The following is an 18,845-nucleotide window of genomic DNA, read 5'->3' on the forward strand; positions in this document are numbered from 1 at the left end:
TCTTCTCGTGATTCTTGAGTTGCCTTGAAGCATATGCTATAACCTTCCCTTGTTGCATCAACACACAACCCAAACCGACCCTGGAGGCATCGCAATAAACCACAAATCCTTCTATGCCCTCCGGTAAGGTCAACATCGGTGCCGAGGTCAATCTCGACTTCAATTCCTGAAAACTTTTCTCACAAGCGTCGGACCATTGGAACTTAACTGCTTTTTGCGTCAACTTAGTCAAAGGGGCGGAGAGGGTAGAGAATCCCTCCATAAACCTCCGATAATACCCCGCTAAACCCAAAAAGCTATGGATCTTCGTCGGGGTCGTGGGTCTAGGCCAATCTTTCACTGCTGCAATCTTCTAGGGATCCACCTGAATCCCTTCACTGGAAACAACATGACCCAGAAAGGTAACGGACTCCAACCAAAATTCACATTTTGAAAATTTAGCATACAACTGGTGCTGATAAAGAGTCTGCAGAACTACCCCGAGGTGATCGGCATGATCCTCCCGGCTCCGCGAATAAACAAGGATGTCATCAATGAAAACAATCACAAAGGAGTCTAGAAACGGCTTGAAGACTTGATTCATAAGATCCATGAAAGCTGTCAGGGTGTTGGTTAGCCCAAAAGACATGACCAAGAATTCAAAGTGACCATAGCGAGTTCTGAAAGCGGTCTTAGGAATATCCTGCTCTCTAATCTTCAATTGGTGATACCCGGACCGTAGATCAGTTTTGGAGAAGAACCTTGCACCTTGCAATTGGTCGAACATATCATATATTTGAGGCAAAGGATATTTATTCTTGATGGTGACCTTATTAAGCTGCCGATAATCAATACACATCCGGAGTAACCCATCCTTTTTCCTGACAATAAGAACCGGAGCACCCTACGGCGACACATTTGGCCGTATGAACCCCTTTTCTAATAAATCCTTCAGCTTCTCCTTTAACTCCCTTAACTCCGTTGGCGCCATCCTGTATGGTGGAATAGATATTGGTTGCATATCTGGCAATACATCAATCCCGAAATCAATCTGCCTATCTGGTGGGATCCCTGGAAGCTCGTTCAGAAACACTTCAAGAAACTCTTTCATGACTGGCACGAACTCGGGGGCAGACACTTTTGAAGTGGTGTCCGCCAACCGGACCAAATGGTAGATACACCCCTTCCTAATCATCTTTGAAGCCTTAAGGTAGGAAATAAACCTACCTTTCGGCACCACACCATTTCCCTTCCACTCAATAACCGGCTCATTAGGGAACTCAAGACTCATGACTCTCGTTCGGCAGTCAAGTTTAGCAAAGCACGAATAAAGCTAGTCCATTCCCATAATCACATCAAAATCCACCATTCCAAGCTCAATAAGATCGGTCGTGGTAGCACGACCACATACCGTGACAACACAATTCCTATAAACTTGCGCGGCTGTGATAGAATCACCAACCGGAGTTGATACAGAGAACGGCTCATGAAGCTGTTCGGGTTCTACCCCAAAACTTGAAGCAATGAATGGGGTGACATAAGACAAAGAGGACCCCGGATCAATAAGAGCATAACAATCAATGGAGTGAACAGACAAGATACCTGTGACAACATCTGGAGAAGCCTCTGCACTCTGGCGACCACTCAAAGCATAAAATCGACTAGGTCCACTTCTACCACGAGCTCCACCCCTAATTGCACCATGCCCTGCTGGAGCTGGAGGGCGCGCGAATGATGTAGCAGCTGAAGAACCGGATGGCGGAGCAAATCCCCTACCCGTGCCCTGACTGGGCGCATGACAGTCCCGCTGGATATGACCTCTCACCCCGCATCTATAACACACTGGGATATCCAAATAACAAGCCTCCGTATGGAATCTCCCATACTTGGGGCATAGAGCTCCCCCCTGCTGCTGTGATCCCCCTCCTGGACGACCAGACTGATGGGGTCTCCTACTATCTGAACCTGGTCTCAAGTGACTGCTCTGCTGATAACTGTGCACAGATGGCGGTGCACTCGCTGAGGACTGAGCATATGACTGGGATGACCCTGATGGCCCCCTTCTCTGAACAGGTCTCCCTGAGTGACCCACTGATCGGGCCGTGCTGTTACTCTCCCTTTCTGCTCGTATTTTCAACTTCCTAGCCTCTGTGGCCTGAGCGAATCCCAAAATCTTCCCATAATTCATATCTGAGTGTAAGGCCGCTGTAGCAGCCTCGTTCACCACCAAGGGACTAAGACCCTGAACAAATCGCCGAACTCGATCACCCATGGTCGACACTAACTGGGGAGCATACTTGGACAATCTCACAAACTCCATGTGGTACTCCCAAACACTCATACTACCCTGCTTGAGGACCTCATACTCAGTGGCACGGGCCGCCATTGTCTCGGCAGGCAAGAAGTGGTCCATGAATGCATCTACAAACTCATCCCATCTAGCTGGAGGTCTTTCCTCCCCACGGGAATCCTCCCACATCTCGAACCAAGAATACGCTGCTCCCCTCAACCTGTATGAAGCCAACTCAACCCCCTCCGTCTCTATAGCCTTCATAACTATAAGGGTCTTATACATTTCATCAAGGAAATCCTGCGGATCGGCCTCTGGGTCAGTGCCTGTGAACTCGGGAGGGGCCAACCGCAGAAACTGGTTGACTCTGGAGCTGGCGGAATCTCCCTGTCTGCTGGAGGACGTAGGGGCATCATGGGATCTCTGGGCCTGAGCGGCCACTAACTGGGTCAACATATGGATGGCTCCTCTAAGGTCCCCATCAGAAACCCCGGGACCGAAAGCTGGAACTGCATCAGGATCTGGAATATCAGCAGGAGGGATGGTAGCACCCTCTATCGCAGCTGGAACAGGAATACTTGGATCTGGAATAAATGGGCCAGGCAGATTCAAGACCGGGGATTCACTCTCACCCACGGCATCAGGTACATGATTCATAGCCACACTTGGGGTGACATTGGCCCCGAGGCCGAATCTAGCTCTCTTCTTAGGTGCCATTACTGAAAATTTGGAACAGAACACGAGTTAGAGGTAAATACTTCCACTTTTCACTTCACCGCACGATATAGAGTAACAAAGAAGAAGGTAATTTCCTAAATGCCCATGTAGCCTCCAACTTATAGATGTGGTTGACAACACACCGATAAGAAGGACTCTACTAGACACGGCTTCGAGACATCCTAGGACCCTTTTAAAACCTTAGGCTCTGATACCAAGTTTGTCACGCCCCAAAACCGAGGGGCGCGACCGGCGCTTGACCGGGCAGCCCCAGCCAAGCGGACCTGGGTGCCTTTCCTATTCCACGTGTTACCCCGCGTTTCCATTTCTCATTAACCAAGTGAAATAGCCATTTATAAATTTAAACACATTCTTATGAGATTTACATAGCATACATAGTTACTTAGCATGGTTTACAAGTTATACTGCCCAAAATACATAAGTAAATAACCCACATTTCCTGACTACGGAGCTTCTAGGGATACAAAAGAGTGATACAATACTTGCCAGTAACAAGGCTCCGGCTATACCTTACACCAAAATCCAAAACAAGTCTCCGAAATAAAAAGTGGCATGAGCCACGCAAGGCCCCGGGAGGAAAAGGGCTCACCAATGCTTCTGGCGGAAAGTGAAGGGGAGCTACGGTCGGTGGACTGGAGTACCTGCTATGGATCCACCTACAATCATTACACGAATGTAGCGCCCCCGGCAAAAGGGACGTCAGCACATTTGAATTGTACTAGTATGTATGAACAAACTTGACCTAAGTAAACTCAAACCATACACAAGTAACAAGTAGTAATGGAACCAACAATCAAATACACATGAAAGAAAACAATCAAGCCAAACAAGTTACAATCTCTCAATTTCCCCTTCAACATTTTCACATCAATGATTTCACAACTTTCTCATATTTTCATTTCAATAGTGATTTCGATCACTTTTCCACCCTTATTACCTCGACCACCCTTATCACCACAACCCACACCTTATTACTTCGTGTTGCGGCGCGCAACCCGATCCCACCAAACAATCACAATTCACAAATAACACAACAACAACAACAACAACAACAATTCACAAAGAATAACAACAACAATTCTCAAAGAATTTCTATAGCCATCAATACTATTTCCATCATATTCAACAACTCATATGCATTTTATGTCACCGCGATAATTGCCAATACAAGCCATATATGTTATTACCACAGTTGTTCCAACTGCATCATTTACGATTTCCTTCCATCATTTGTTTCTCAACTCTTACCACATAACACATTCACAATCACACATTTGGTTTATTGCCAATTACGTACACCATTATATCGGGAGACTTAACCACGAACAATCAAATCATACCAATCACAAGAATTCCACAAATAATCCACGTAGATATCACATACCAAATATTCGTACACCAAACAAAATGACTTTACAAAAGTCAAAGTTAGCCATACATACCTCGTTTGAGCTTTCCTTAAGTTACTACAACGTTTCGAAAATTCTAGCAATCCCAATCTACTTGAGACATAACAAAATTAACACAAATTAGAAAGATATTCATGGTTTCAGCTCATTTGAGCATTTTATCAAACACTAGTTGAGCATCTTGATTTTAAATTCCTTTTACAAGATTTTCTTCTTTCCCCAACCCAATCTTTACTTATTTATATTCATCAATCTTCCCACAAACCTAATTTGTACATGCATGTATACATAATACTATTACCCCAAGAATCATACCCCAATAACCCACCTCACAATCTCTACAATACCAACACAACCTAGGTTAGGCACCTATGACTTCCAATCCCCATCCCATGAGTTACAATACTTAATCCATACTCATATTTCCATAATAACTCCATATATGTAAGTCTAAGGTGTAGGATTACCTCTTGTAGACCAAATCTTGAAAGACAAATTTGGGGTGTTCTTGAGATTTTGAAGAAACCCTATGAAACCCAATCAAAATCATGTTGTAACTAGTGATTGATAAGTGAGATCACCATGAAAACACACTTAAAAACTCACCTTAGGTGTGCAATTGGATGCCTTGGTCGAGTTGGGGGTGTAGAGGAAGCCCCAAGCTTGAGAAATGACTCAAATTCTCTTATTTCCGGTCTTTGTGCGATCTCGTGCTATGTTCGCGCGCGGGAGGCAGAATACTCAGCATAATGCGTGACTTCGCGCTAATGTTCGCGCTAGAGACACCTGCCCAGTAAAATGGTCATAACATTCCGTATAAACCTCCAAATGACAAACGGTTTGTTGCGTTGGAAACTAGACGCAAAGTTCTTTAATTTGATAGGTTATTGATAACACAACTCCTTATATAACTTGAGATATGATCGTTGAAAGTCAGGTCTTGTGCGCACTCATTTACAGATTTCGTCTAATATGAAAGTTTTCTAACTTGGCTTAGACTTAGGCCTCTCCTTAGACCCCAATTCACCTCTAATATGACTTATACACTTCTTAAAATATCCAATTGATATCCATAATATCCTTAATCCTCATTTGCACGCAAGATAAAATATTTGGCCTACCTTGGCACCACGAAATCTTAAATTACTAAGCAAAAATTTTTTTCTGGGTCTTTACAGTAAATTAATATTTTACAAAAATAGAAAAATCACAAAAAAAATAACTCATTTTTGCATTTTTAATTTTCGAGCTTCAAATTTTGGTAGTTTTTCTTTTAATTTGGTATTTAATTAGTTCTGGTAATTATTATTTAGAGTTAATTAATTTAATTTGGTAGGATAATTTAGTTTAGAGATTAATTTAGGTTTTATTTTCAATTTTTGAAAAGAAAAAGATTTTTGAAATAAAAAGAAAGGGAAAACAATGAAAAGAATCGGAATTTTGGGCCAAATCCATCAAATTCCCCAAGCCCAAATCAAATCCACCCGAAACCCAACCAAAACCAGCCCAAAACCTGTTCCCCTACCCGGTCCAAACCCCTCAGCGACCCAAACGATGTCGTTTCAATTACCCTTGATCAGGACCGTCGATCTTAATTTATCGGACGGTCCGGAACTGAATACCCTCCAATATATATATGTCCAAATGTTCACCCCTACCCCCTTGTCTCTCATCTCTCTGACCCCAGCCTCCCCTAACCCTAAAAGCGCCGCCTCAAAATTCCATCATCTCCGGCCAGCGGTGCCACCACCAATCCTCACCAAAATCACACCCTTGACTCCTCTCCACGTCCTCGTCCCAAATCTCCAAACAACTCCTCTCAAATCCGTCCAGAATTGCTCGGATTTTAGATCTAAGTTTGAAACCCTAGCGCCGCCATAACTTTCCATCGGCTCCCGCCGGCGGCGCCACCCCCAATCGATCCCAAAATAACACCCTAGAACCCTCTCACTCCCCTCATTCCAAAATCCCACTCTGTCGTCTTCGAATCTCCCCAGAAATTCTCAAGTATTGAATCGAAAGATGAACCCTAAAAATTCCAAATCGAGATTCTGTTGAAATTTTAGGTCTAATTTGATTTTTGTTCGTGTGTTCTTTATAAGAACACACGATTAATATCAGATTTGGTCGGAAATTTGGGAGATTTGAAGACTCGTCGCCATTCTTTACTAGTCCGAGTTTATTTTAGGTATTTCTCTTTCTATTATTTACCTTTTGCTATTTAGTTTCTATTTCTTTGTTCTCTTCTCATCTTCTTCTACTTTTCTGTTAGTTTTGTGAGTTTACTTCCCATCTTTCTTTCATTTTCTTCACACCGTACATTTGCATGTTAGTTTTAGGATGTGTTTAGTTATTATTTGTATTCTGGTGCTAAGTTTAGAGGTGTTAGATTTTTGTTTCTGTTTGGGCCCAAACTTTTCAAGTCTTTGGACTCTGTAATTGATTATTCAAAAGTTTTCTGAGTTTTCAGTCTTGATTTGAATTGGGAAATAAAAGAGCCCAAAAGAGAATCAAATTGGTTTTTTTAATAAACCCATTAACACTCTGAATTAGGTCAACTTGACCCATATTCTGCCTGCCCCAGGGGTAATAACAGGGGTCCTAAAAGGTAATTTAGGAATCCTGGTTGAGAGAATCTGATGTAACTATCTTGGGAAGCTTCCTAGAAGCTGGCCTTTGGGACTATTCTGAAAATTTGAGTTTTAACCTAGGGATTTCTAAGCGAAAACCAAAATTCCAAGTGGGTCAAAAGGCAAATTTGATTTCTTTTAGGCTGCCCTAATAACTTGCCTATAAAGGCATCATTACTTGAGGTTGAATTCAGATTTTGGAGATTAAAAAGATTCTGGAAAAAAAGGCTAACGGCTAAAGAACATCACTGAATTTTCTGCATTTCCTTATTCAATTTGGTTCTGGGTTGGGTTTTTTGACTTCTAGACTTAGAACTTTCAAAAGGTCTCATACTCATTTGAGAATCAAGAAATGGTTTGAAAGTTGTTTGGTCTTGGCTGAAATTACTGTTGTTTGGTTCCACTTTTGCTGGTTTACTGCTGCTGCTCTTTCTTAACCTCAGAATTTTCCTTGTTTATTTGCTGTAACTAGGTATTTGCTAAACCTCTTTTGGCATGGTGAAATGAAAGACTTGCTATTGTTGTTTGAGTTGGAAGCTTTGGGCTTATACGTTTGATCAATTTATTTTCTGTAGTTTGAATTCAATCAAATCTGTATTAAGTTAGTTCTTTCTCATGTATGATTTAATCCTTTTGTGTTATTAGATACAATGCTACTAGATTAAATTTGATATGTAAACTTTAACATTTGTTCCAATCCAGTAGTTTGGGGTGTGAGATTACTGAAGCATGGTTTGAATGTGTATGGATTTTTGGGAATTATGGTATTAGAAGGTTTAATTGATTCTCATTTGTTTAGATCTATTCTGGTCAAGCTGAACTTAGCATTTGTTTTGGGATTGACTGTCGATTGAGTTTGCCAAAGTGACCAGCATAGACTTGAAACCAAAAATGTTCAGCTAAGGCCCATGTTAGTCGATGCTTTCCTTGTTTAAGAATTGTGGTGTTGTTTGGCCATATGTCTCGAATTATTCTGGTAATGAAGTTAATAGTACATAAGTTATGATAGCCTCAGTATATGTCTAATTGTAGGATGGAATTTAATAGCATGAAACCTATTTTGCATTCGTCCAAGTTTTCTTTTATTTTTTGCAAAGTTTGACAGTATCTATTTTAATTTTAGTCTCTTATGAAGAACTATATTATTGTTTAGGTGGTTACATTGGATTCAAGCCATTGGGCTTTGAACATTGGCCCGATGTCTATTTGACATCTCAGTGTGTTATGGGCTTCACTTAAGCCTTCTTCGACATGAAGGTTTATAAAAGCCAATTGGGCTTATAGCTAGCTGGGCCTTCCGCTTAATCAAGGCCTGATTGTCCTTTAAAACCAGTCCTCTAATTATTGAACTCAACCCAAGCTTTAGTTTAGAAATAATTTCAAACCTTCCCCAAGAGCTTTCGTTAATTAATTAACTTTTTTTTATAATTAGATTCGAGGCGGGTCATATTATGGAAAATGTAGTTGATGGCTCTCAAAAGCTTAGTTTGAGTTTCCTTTAAATTCGGAACTGAGGTGTGCCGTGACAAATAAAATCTCAAAATGCATGGCCCTCACTTAATTAATTTTAATCCTTAGAACTCGAGGCGCGCCGTTTAGCAAAATTTCATGGCCCTCGCAAAGTTATAATGCGTAGTTGCTTTAGGCGCGTTCTTTTAAAAATTACCTTCCTAAACTCGAGTGTGCATTTCATGTGACCCAAATTCAAATCTCAACAATGTTAAATAAAATATGTCGCGGACTGCGAGTGCATTTCATGTGGCGTGGTTCAAAGACGTGTTTTAAATAATGTTGAATCTTCCTAAAAATAATTTAAAAGCGGCTAACAAGTTAAAAGTATACCATAGGCTAAAACATGTATTAAAATCAAATAATAGGGCAATTGTAATAGTTTAAGCGACCGTGCTAGAACCACGGAATGCGGGGGTGCCTAACACCTTCCCTTGGGTTAACAGAATTCCTTACTTAGAATTTTTGGTTTGCAGACTTCAAAAGGAAAGTCAAAATTCCTCGATTTGGGATTTTAAAATAAACCAGTGACTTGGGACACCAGAAAACAAACCATCCTAAGTGGAGACTCTAAATAAAAATGAATAAATAATCCTATGTCGAATAATGTCACTTTAATTGGAAAAACTCCCTATATATACCTTTGGGTGTGTAAAAAAGGAGGTGTGACAGAGGGATATTAATTTGAGGTAGCGCAGGTGGATTGAGTTACTGAAGGATTATGACATCACCATTCTTTATCATCTGGGCAAGGCGAATGTGGTCGGGGATGCCCTGAGCAGAAAGGCGGAGAGTATAGGTAGCTTGGCATTCATTCCAATAGCGGAGAGGCCACTAGCTTTGGACATTCAGTTCTTGGGTAACGGACTTCTGAGGTTGGACCTTTCAGAGCCTAGCCGAGTTCTAGCATGTGTGGTTTGCTCAGTCTTCATTATTGGGGCATATCAAGGTCCGGGAGTTTGATGATCCACATTTTGTGGTTCTCAGAGAGACGGTACTTCGGTGAGGTGCCAAGAAGGTTTCTATTTGCGAGGATGGTGCTTTGTGGCTTCAGGGCCGTCTATGTGTTCCTAATGTTGATGGTCAAAGGGATAGGATTCTAAAATAGTCTCACAGTTCGCGGTATTCCATTCATCTCGGTGCCACGAAGATGTATCGTGACTTGAGGCAGCATTACTGGTGGCGGAGAATGAATAAATACATAGTGTAGTGTGTAGCTAAATGTTTGAATTGCCAGCAGGTCAAGTATGAACACCAGAGGCCGGGTGGCCTACTTCAGCAGATGCCTATCCCTGAGTGGAAGTGGGAGCGCATCACCATGGATTTCATAGTTCGGTTGCCGTAGACTTTGCGGAAGTTTGATTTAGTATGGGTCATTGTGGATAGGTTGACCAAGTTGGCTCACTTCATTCCAGTGGCGAATACTTATACAGCGGAGAGGTATGCTCAGATTTATGTTCAGGAGATAGTCCGGTTGCACGGTGTGCCTGTTTCCATCATATCAGACAGAGGCCCTCAGTTCATTTCCCATTTCTGGAGAGCCGTTCAGAGTGAGTTGGGGACCCGTGTAGAGCTTAGCACAGCATTCTATCCTCAGACCAATGGGCAGATAGAGCGGACAGTTCAGATTTTAGAGGATATGCTTAGAGCATGTGTGATTGACTTTGGAGGGAAGTTGGATCAGTTCTTGCCTTTAGCGGAGTTTGCGTACAACAACAGCTATCAGTCCAGCATAGAGATGGCTACATACGAGGCTTTATATGGTCGACGTTGTCGTTCTCCTATCGGGTGGTTTGAGCTTGGTGAGGCTAAGTTGTACGGTACCGATTTGGTACAGGATACCTTGGATAAGGTAAAGTTGATTCAGGAAAGGCTTCGCATAGCTCAGTCCAGACAGAAGAGTTACACGGATCAGAAGGTACGTGATGTATCATTTATGGTTGGCGAGAAGGTTCTCTTAAAGGTCTCGCCAATGAAGGGCATTATGAGGTTCGGGAAGAAGGGCAAGTTGATCCCAAGGTTTATTGGTCCCTTTGAGGTGTTGAGGCGAGTTGGGGAGGTTGCCTATGAGCTTGTTTTACCCCCCAGCTTATCGGGAGTTCATCCAGTTTTTCATGTATCGATGCTTCTGAAGTATCATGTTGACCTATCATATGTGTTGGACTTCAGTATTATCCAGCTAGATGAGAGTTTGGGTTATGAGGAGGGGCCAGTTGCCATTATTGATGGACAGGATCTCCAGTTGAGGTCTAAGAGGATTTCTGCGGTAAAGGTCCAGTGGAGGGGCCAACCGGTCGAGGAGGTGACTTGGGAGTCCGAGGAGGACATGCACAGCAGATATCCACACTTATTCAGCAGCTCAGGTACTTTTCTATATCCGTTCGAGGATGAACGTTTGTTTAAGAGGTGGAGAATGTAACGACCCGACTGGTCGTTTTGCCTTTTCGGACCCCGTTACCCTAAATAAAACTTCCCATACTTGCTTCAGCTAATTTACTATTTGCGGAACGGTTAGTTTGGGGTTTGGAGGAAATTTGAGTGAAATAAGCCCATTTGAGTTCTTAGAATTTTCTTAAAAGACTAAGTTTGACTTTGGTCAACATTTAGAGAAAACGGACCCAGATTAGTGATTTGACGATCCCGGAGGGTCTGTGGTAAAATATGGGACCTGGGCGTATGCCTGGAATCGAATTTCGAGGTCCCTAGCCCGAGTAATGAATTTTTATTAGAAATTGTTAATTTGAAGTTTTAAGGATTTAAAGAAACTAAGTAATGATGGATTATGGGTATCGGGCTCGTATATTGGTTCCGAAGTCTAGTACAGGTCCAAAATATCATTTAAGATAGGCCCGTAAAATTTGGTGTCAATCCAAGTAGTTTTAGGGCGTTTTGGCCCGTTAGAGGAAAATTAAGAACTTGAAGTTCAGAAGTTTGATTCATTTGGTTTTAGGGGGTGATTCCTAGATTTAACGTTGTTTCGGGTGTTCTAAAGGTTCAAGTAGGTCCGTCTCGTGATTTCAGAATTGTCGGTATGTTCGGGTGGGGCCCGGGAGCCCCGAGCGTCAATCGGACGAGACTCGAGTAAAGTGGAAAATTTGAGAAAGGGTTGAAGGTTGTTGCTTCTGTCATAACTGCACCTGTGGTTAGTGGACCGCAGGTGCAAGACCGTAGAAGTGGTCCGTGCATCGCAGAAGCGGTCTAGGGCAGGCCAGGCCAGGAACCGCAGATACGGCTCCCTAGCCGCAGAAGCGGCTCCGCAGATGCGGGCTTCAAACAGCAGAAGCGGTCCCAGCCTTCCCTCCCCTTTTTCGCAGATGCGGTCTCATTCTCGAAGATGCGGCCCCCTGACCGTAGATACGGCAATCACTGGGCAGTGAAGTTCATTTAATACGGGTTTTAAGTCATTTTTATCACATTTTTACTCTTCCATTGGCGATTTTGGGAGCTTTGGGGAGAAGACTTTCACTTAGCATTGTGAGGTAAGTTTATTCCACCCATCCTTAGTTTAATACTTGCGTATTAGGTAGATTAAACACTAGAAATTACGTAAAATCAAGGGGTTAGAGCAAGACCTAGGGTTTTAATAAAACTTAGATTTAACCACGAAAATTGTTATGGAATTAATTAGAAATAATATATTATTGATCCTTAGGTTGTAGAGAACAACTTCCTTTGAAAAATCTCGGAATCCGGGCACGTGGGCCCGGGGTCCGAATTTAGGAAACTTGTGTTAATGGTTGGGAAATTGCTTAAATAGCTAGAATTCGATCTTGTGAGTTTATATTGACTAGTTCTTACTTCATTTAACTAGTTTGGGATTGTTCGGCTGCGAATTGAGGGCTTGGACTTGTTCTTGATATTTGAAAGTGCGCTTTGGAGCGAGGTGAGTCTCCTTTCTAACCTTGTAAGAGGGAATTGTCCTCATAGGTGTAATAATTGAATTAATTGCCATTATATGCGGGGGCTACGTGCGCACTAGGTGATGAGAGTCTGTGCGTAGCGACTATTATGTTATGTTCGGGAAGTTTAGGGACCAAAAGCATGCTCTACGTGATATTCTTGTAAATTGATGTTAAATTCAGAGTTGTATAAATTATTTGATTAAGGTAAATGCAACTAGTGAGGGAACCTTATTCTATTTGGTCCTAAAAAGGGAATTTGGGAATTTCCTGTGAATGACTACTCCTCAGATATACATTATTGTCTGTTTGTGATGATTTTATTTAAGTTTGACCGCGTCGCACGTGTGATTCGCGAGCGGAGTAATAGATGCATCTATGGTTCGAGCCGTTCGACCCTCGGCAGTGCACAATTTATTTTTATGTTGGATCGGGCTGTACGTCCCTCGGTGTTATTTGTGCATGATTTTACTAGAACTTTCTCCGTGGACTGGACTTCATATCTGCTTAATATATATATGGACACTCATGATGATATTTGGAAAAGAACTGTCATTCCATACTTGTTAATACTAATACCTCGTGTTATTCCTGCTTATTAAAAAAATTTCTCATATTATTTGACCTTAGTAAGTAACGAGTCGACTTCCCGTCTCTACTTCTTCGAGATTAGACGGGATACTTACCGGGTACATGTTGTTTATGTACTCATACTACACTTTTGTACTTAATTGTACAAGATCTGAGGCAGGTGGATCTGGTTACCAGTCTGGTGCGCATCCTTGAGCAGACCCGAGACTTCTACGGTGAGTTGCTTCCCTTCCATGTCATTCAGCAGCCTGAAGAAGTCTTTCTTATGTATTTACTTTTGCTGTCTATCCTGATTCGGACAGTAGGATAGTGCGATTCTTATTTATATTCTACTGGTTGCCCATAGCTTGTGACACCAGGTCTTGGCACACACTCGAGTAGACATTTATTTTTGGGTTGTATTATCACTTTAATACAGTATTGATCATTTCTGACCTCAACTTTAAATCTGAGAAATCTGTTGCGCTTAGTTTTGGTAAAGGTAAAATGAGAACTTAATTATACTTCCGCGTCGGCTTGCCTGACAATGGTGTCGGGCGCCATCATGACCTACTATAGAAATGGGTCGTGACAGGTCAAATATAAATAAAATTCATATTATCTACTTAAAGATATTAATAGATAACTTATGTGTTTAACTTATTTGTAACGATTCAAATTGGGGGTTTTTCAAATTTGGGAGACTAGAACTTCTCCCAAATAAGATTACATTAAAGAAGTCATGAATAATATGAGTATCCATATTATCCACCGATTATTTCATTTTCTATCAATATTAAATATGAGACAAGTCGAATATTTTGTACGTTTTTGCATTATCCACCGATTAACTCATTTTCTATCAATATCAAATATGAGACAAGTCAAATATTTTGTATGTTTTTGCATTATCCGTTTTCGACCCGCCTGTATCCTACCCGACACACCCATTTTGCCGCCCCTGTTCATGATTCGTGTGAATAGTGGTGGTAAAATAGATAAAATAAATAATTATTATCCATATTATCCACTAGGGTTGGATAATAAAATTTTTAAAAATGGGTCAACTATCGATAAGATTCATATAATCCACTTAAAAATAGATACTAATGGATAACCGATGTGTTTTACTTTTATATTTTGCAAAGACTCAAATCGAGGATTGCTCAAATTTGGGAATACTAGAACATTCCCAAAAAATGATCACATTCTAGAAGCGATAGATAATATGTGTATTTTATATATCCACCAATTAACCCATTTTTTATCTGAAATAAATATGGCCAGTGGAATATTTTATCTATTTTTGTATTATTCATTTTCGACCTCCCATATCCGATCCAACCGGTCCGCTTGCCACCCCTAAATGTGATAGATGAGCTCTGTTGTCAATTAAGTATGAGAAAAATAGGCTTATATTTTTAAATATTTTCGACCTCCCATATCGTGTACTTAATGTTCTTGGTGGATCTAGAGTGGCGGTGAGTGTAAGCTCAATCGTACCTGACAAGGCCTGTAATGGGAGAATCCATCTAGGTTTTATTAATCACAGTTAGATCGCCTCTCTAGTCCTTATATAAATACACAGTCAAAGTTATTTTATTTCATGTGCTATATGTAGCTTGTCCCATTGACGATGCCATGTTGAAGAAAGAGTAATAACAAGGAAGGCTTAGTCCTTCGGTAATCCATGGATAAAACAGATACGAAACTATTCTTGCTAATTTAAATTATATTATGTCATAATATCATGTTTGTTTGACTCAAAAGATATTGGAACCATTTTGAACAAATCAATTAAAGAAAATGAAGGGGTAAATCTTATTCAACCATAATGAATTCCAGATCAATAAATTAGTTGGAAAAATAATACATAAAATGAGATAGAAGTAACCAATCTTATTGAAACTTTCCGTTGTGGATCCCATTAATCAATGGAGGAGAATATTTTACATACTTTCTTGGAGAATGCTTCATTCTTCTTCTCATTATGAAGATTACAAGAGAGGGGACTAGGGAGAGAGGAAGAAGTGAAAAATTGCCCCCCCCCCCCCTTACCGAAGGTTTTTCCCTACTATATATAGTCATGGGACCTTTGTTATGTGCTTGGTCTGATGTTGTTTCACACTATGTCCGTCTTGGTCATCCTCTGAGCATTGTTTCTTCTGGATCGATGGGTATTGTGAGTACGGGATGTGGAATAGACCATGTCGTCTTTTGCTGCCTTACTGCTTGGACGGGACGTTGGTCAGCTTGACCGTAGCGGTCATATTTTGACCAATACAGTTAGAGTCGGGCCAGACAGACGGATCATGATTGCTAAAAATCCGGGAGAAATCTGACTACTTATACCTTTGTTATGCTCCATAGGTTTTAAGTGAGGTGACGGTGCTCTTTCGATATCCTTGGACCATTGCGGCAGTTTTGGAATCGAAACATTGTTTGGATTGAAACGTTGTTCGTGGTTGCCGCCATTATGACACACGTTTCTAGGGAATCAAAACATTTCGTACCCTATCAGATTCGATTGGCGACTCTTGGGTTTCGTGCTTGGGGGGATTTATGTCTCTTATAAATAGAAAGAACACACCATTCGATTGGCACACTTCCTTGCCCTTTAATTGAAAGAATTTTCCAAATACTTTCTCCCTGATACTCCAATATTTTCACTCGCCCCAGTTAATTGAAAACTTTAATCCTTCCTTTCCATTGTTTTTTTACTACACCAAATTGACATAATGGCTGGTGATTCTTCCCGCGCTGACCTCTCTGTCACAATTCTGGCGCCGGAAAATGTTGTTCTAGCCACCGGAGGAGTAGAAGTGGTGGAAGATGAGGATGTCCCGTCGGTAGCCGAGATCTTGCCCCGTCCTGGGAGAGAATGGACCGACTTCTGTTGTCGCGCCGGGGTGGAGCCGGAACATTTCCCCTCTATTATAAAAGATGAAGAAATTGCAGAGTTGAAAGCTAGGTGGGGAATTCCCCGTTACATTGACATGCGGCCGGTGGTAGGGAATGACATAGTCCATTTTGATCGCCCCGGGTATTGTGTGTTCTATGCCTACCCCTTTCTTATTGGATACACACTTCCTCTCCCTCTCCTGGTGGTATATTTCTGTCGTTTTTATGAGGTATGCACTTTCGTCGTACCTGTATAAGTTGTTCCTTATGTTGCTCAAGTTCGCGGAACTCGCCGGTCGTGAGATCACTTTGGATCACATGCGCAATATCTTCGCCCCTTAACTCATTCACGGCATGATGATTCACATGTGTCCTCGGGGGTCGAAGAGTCTGGTGGTGAAATTGGACGACAGGGCTAACCATAGTTTCTGTGAGAATTATTTCTATGTGCGGACCGAGCACCTTGTGGCCGATCCAACGGGGCTCCCTGAGAAGTGGAACTTTGCGTGTAAGTTTCTTATGTTTTTAGTCGGAGAGATGCCTGACCGCTTTCTGTTACAGTACTAAACCATATTATGTCTCTACAGTTGAGAAATTTCCCCCTCCATCTGTAGAAGGTATCCGCGAGTGGGTGAGTGCCATCCTTACCCATACGGCGGGGTTCGCACATGGTCGGCCTTTTATGAAAGATTTGGATGCAGGCCCCTTACAGGTGAGATGTCGTTTTTGTTTGCTATTTTTTCTCTCTTTTTTCTTAGTTTCTTATGTGTTGTTTGTCGATGTTAGGGAGAGTGAGGAGAGCGAGGGATCCTCCATTAGCTTTTCATCAGCCTGCATCGTCTGCTCGCCCTGCTGCAGCGTTTATCGCTTGGTCCTTGTCGAGGGATACTTCAGTTGAGTCTACGGTTGTGGTTACTCCTGCGGAGGCCACTTCTCAGACTGAGGTGACGACTCATGTCGCTCGTCTGACAGGTGAATCTCCCCGTGCTGAAGAAGAAGGACCGTCCAAGAGGCAGCGAGTGGAGTTCGAGGCAACCTCTCCAACTGTAATACACCTGGATGACCCTCCCTTGACAGGATCAGGGGCGGGGTTGATAACATTCCGCCCGTAGAGATGGAACCAGCCGTCGTATCTGCCCCGTCGATAGAGATTCCTGCCACAATCGTTAATCAGCAACCTGCCATGATGGTGTCGCGCCCCCTTTTTCCCTTCCATCGGGAATTGAGTTCATGACATTTGGGAATAGGACAACTCATTCCTTTTGGGAACGGGGTTTGCGTTTTTGAAGAGTCTCCACCTAACGATTTTTAAGGTGCGTTATGGCACCTATAGGGTTTATCTACAACTACGTTTGATAACCAGAGATAGGGTAAAGGCTTGAAATTATCCTAAGGGGAAGGTGTTAGGCACCCCTCAGAATCCACTAGCGTTGTTTCCGGCCAGACAGTTTTTGTGAATTTGTACAATTAGCAAATAGACAAGTAGGGCTCAAATAGTAGGGGATTTAGGTTCACATACACAAGTGTTTGAAAATAATTAGTGAAAAAGAGGAATTTTGAAAAGAATTACAATCTAAGCAAGCTTATGAATGTAAAAGGGGTGTCCTAGGTTTGTTTGTAATATGGATCACATCAATGCAATACCCGGTATGACACTCCTCAAAAAAGGGGATACACGTGGTATTAGCACACCGGTCATCATATCCATATCTACCATCCCACCCCGTTAAGGTATTAAAATGCAAATTGGTCTCAACCACTATTGTATGCTATTACCCGTCCCATTCTTATTAGTCCCGGAGGAATTTAGGACAACTATTTCTAAAGGGGAGGGATATTAGGCTGACTTTAGGTTTCAAAAGGTGAAAAATCTAAGGCGACATACAAAAACACATAGTACTGCACATTAGAGGAAGCATGTAAACAAATAAAAGGCTTATGTATACCTCCTCAAGCAAAACACATAAATAGCATGACTTAAACATACATTTAGGGTCTGGATTTAAAAATAGTAAAGGCGAGGGGAGTTTTAATTGTTGAACCAGGCCAGTTTATTACATAACTCAGATAAGAAGTCTGAATCAGGCCTGCCTGCTGGTTGTAGCAATTATCGATTAACAAAGGCGGATTCAGTTTTATTGTTGTTATCACCTAAGGCTTACCTAAGTGTTTGGGTGAGATCCTATAAACATGATATCTATTACAGGTTCAGAATGTGGCAAAGTAGTAACCATTTTAAAACAAACGATTTGAGATCCTACAGGCATGCTTTCTAAACCGTATTAACAGAAGGTGAGAGAGTTGTTTAAAAACTAGTTGAGAACAATATGAATTAGGCTAATTTTACACTAGACTAGTTTCAGATCGTGTAGGCATGATATCTATTATTGCTGATTTAATTCCTATAAACATGATATCTAGTTGAACCTGTAATGAAGCAGGAAGAATTTACTCGCAATTCCTATAGGCATGATTTCTCTAAAAGGTTACTGATTTTAAAATACTGGACATGATGCCAGATGATAACCAGTTAGATCCTAAGAACATGGTGTCTAAATATGGTAATGCAGAATCTAAGACAAGTCCTCTAGACAGGTTCTCTAAATGCAGAGTTAAGCATGCAGAATTTAAACGAGTCCTATAGATAGGTTCTCTAAATGCAGAGTTAAGCATGCAGAATTTAAACGAGTCATATAGACAGGTTCTCTAAATGCAGAGTTAAACATGCAGACTTTAGGTTGTATAGGAATATTCTCTAGATGCAAAGTTAAACATGCAGACTTTAGGTCCTATAGGCATATTCTCTAGATGTAGAACATGTAAAATTTTAGTGAAAACAGATCTTATAGGCATGATATCTAAATTGCAGAGTTAAATATGCAGAATTTTAGGTCCTATAGGCATGATATCTACCCTTAAG

General features: G+C 41.5%; 1 protein-coding gene across 1 annotated transcript; it reads right to left on the bottom strand.

Annotated features, from left to right (window-relative positions):
• Positions 1-1,312: 1,312 nt before the first annotated feature.
• Positions 1,313-2,986, bottom strand: LOC138871088 (uncharacterized). Its single transcript, XM_070148942.1, has one exon. It carries the CDS (start codon positions 2,984-2,986, stop codon positions 1,313-1,315), a length of 1,674 nt encoding a protein of 557 aa, XP_070005043.1.
• Positions 2,987-18,845: the final 15,859 nt, after the last annotated feature.

Source organism: Nicotiana sylvestris, chromosome 6 (assembly GCF_000393655.2).
Source record: "Nicotiana sylvestris chromosome 6, ASM39365v2, whole genome shotgun sequence".
In the NCBI taxonomy this organism is placed as follows: domain Eukaryota; kingdom Viridiplantae; phylum Streptophyta; class Magnoliopsida; order Solanales; family Solanaceae; genus Nicotiana; species Nicotiana sylvestris.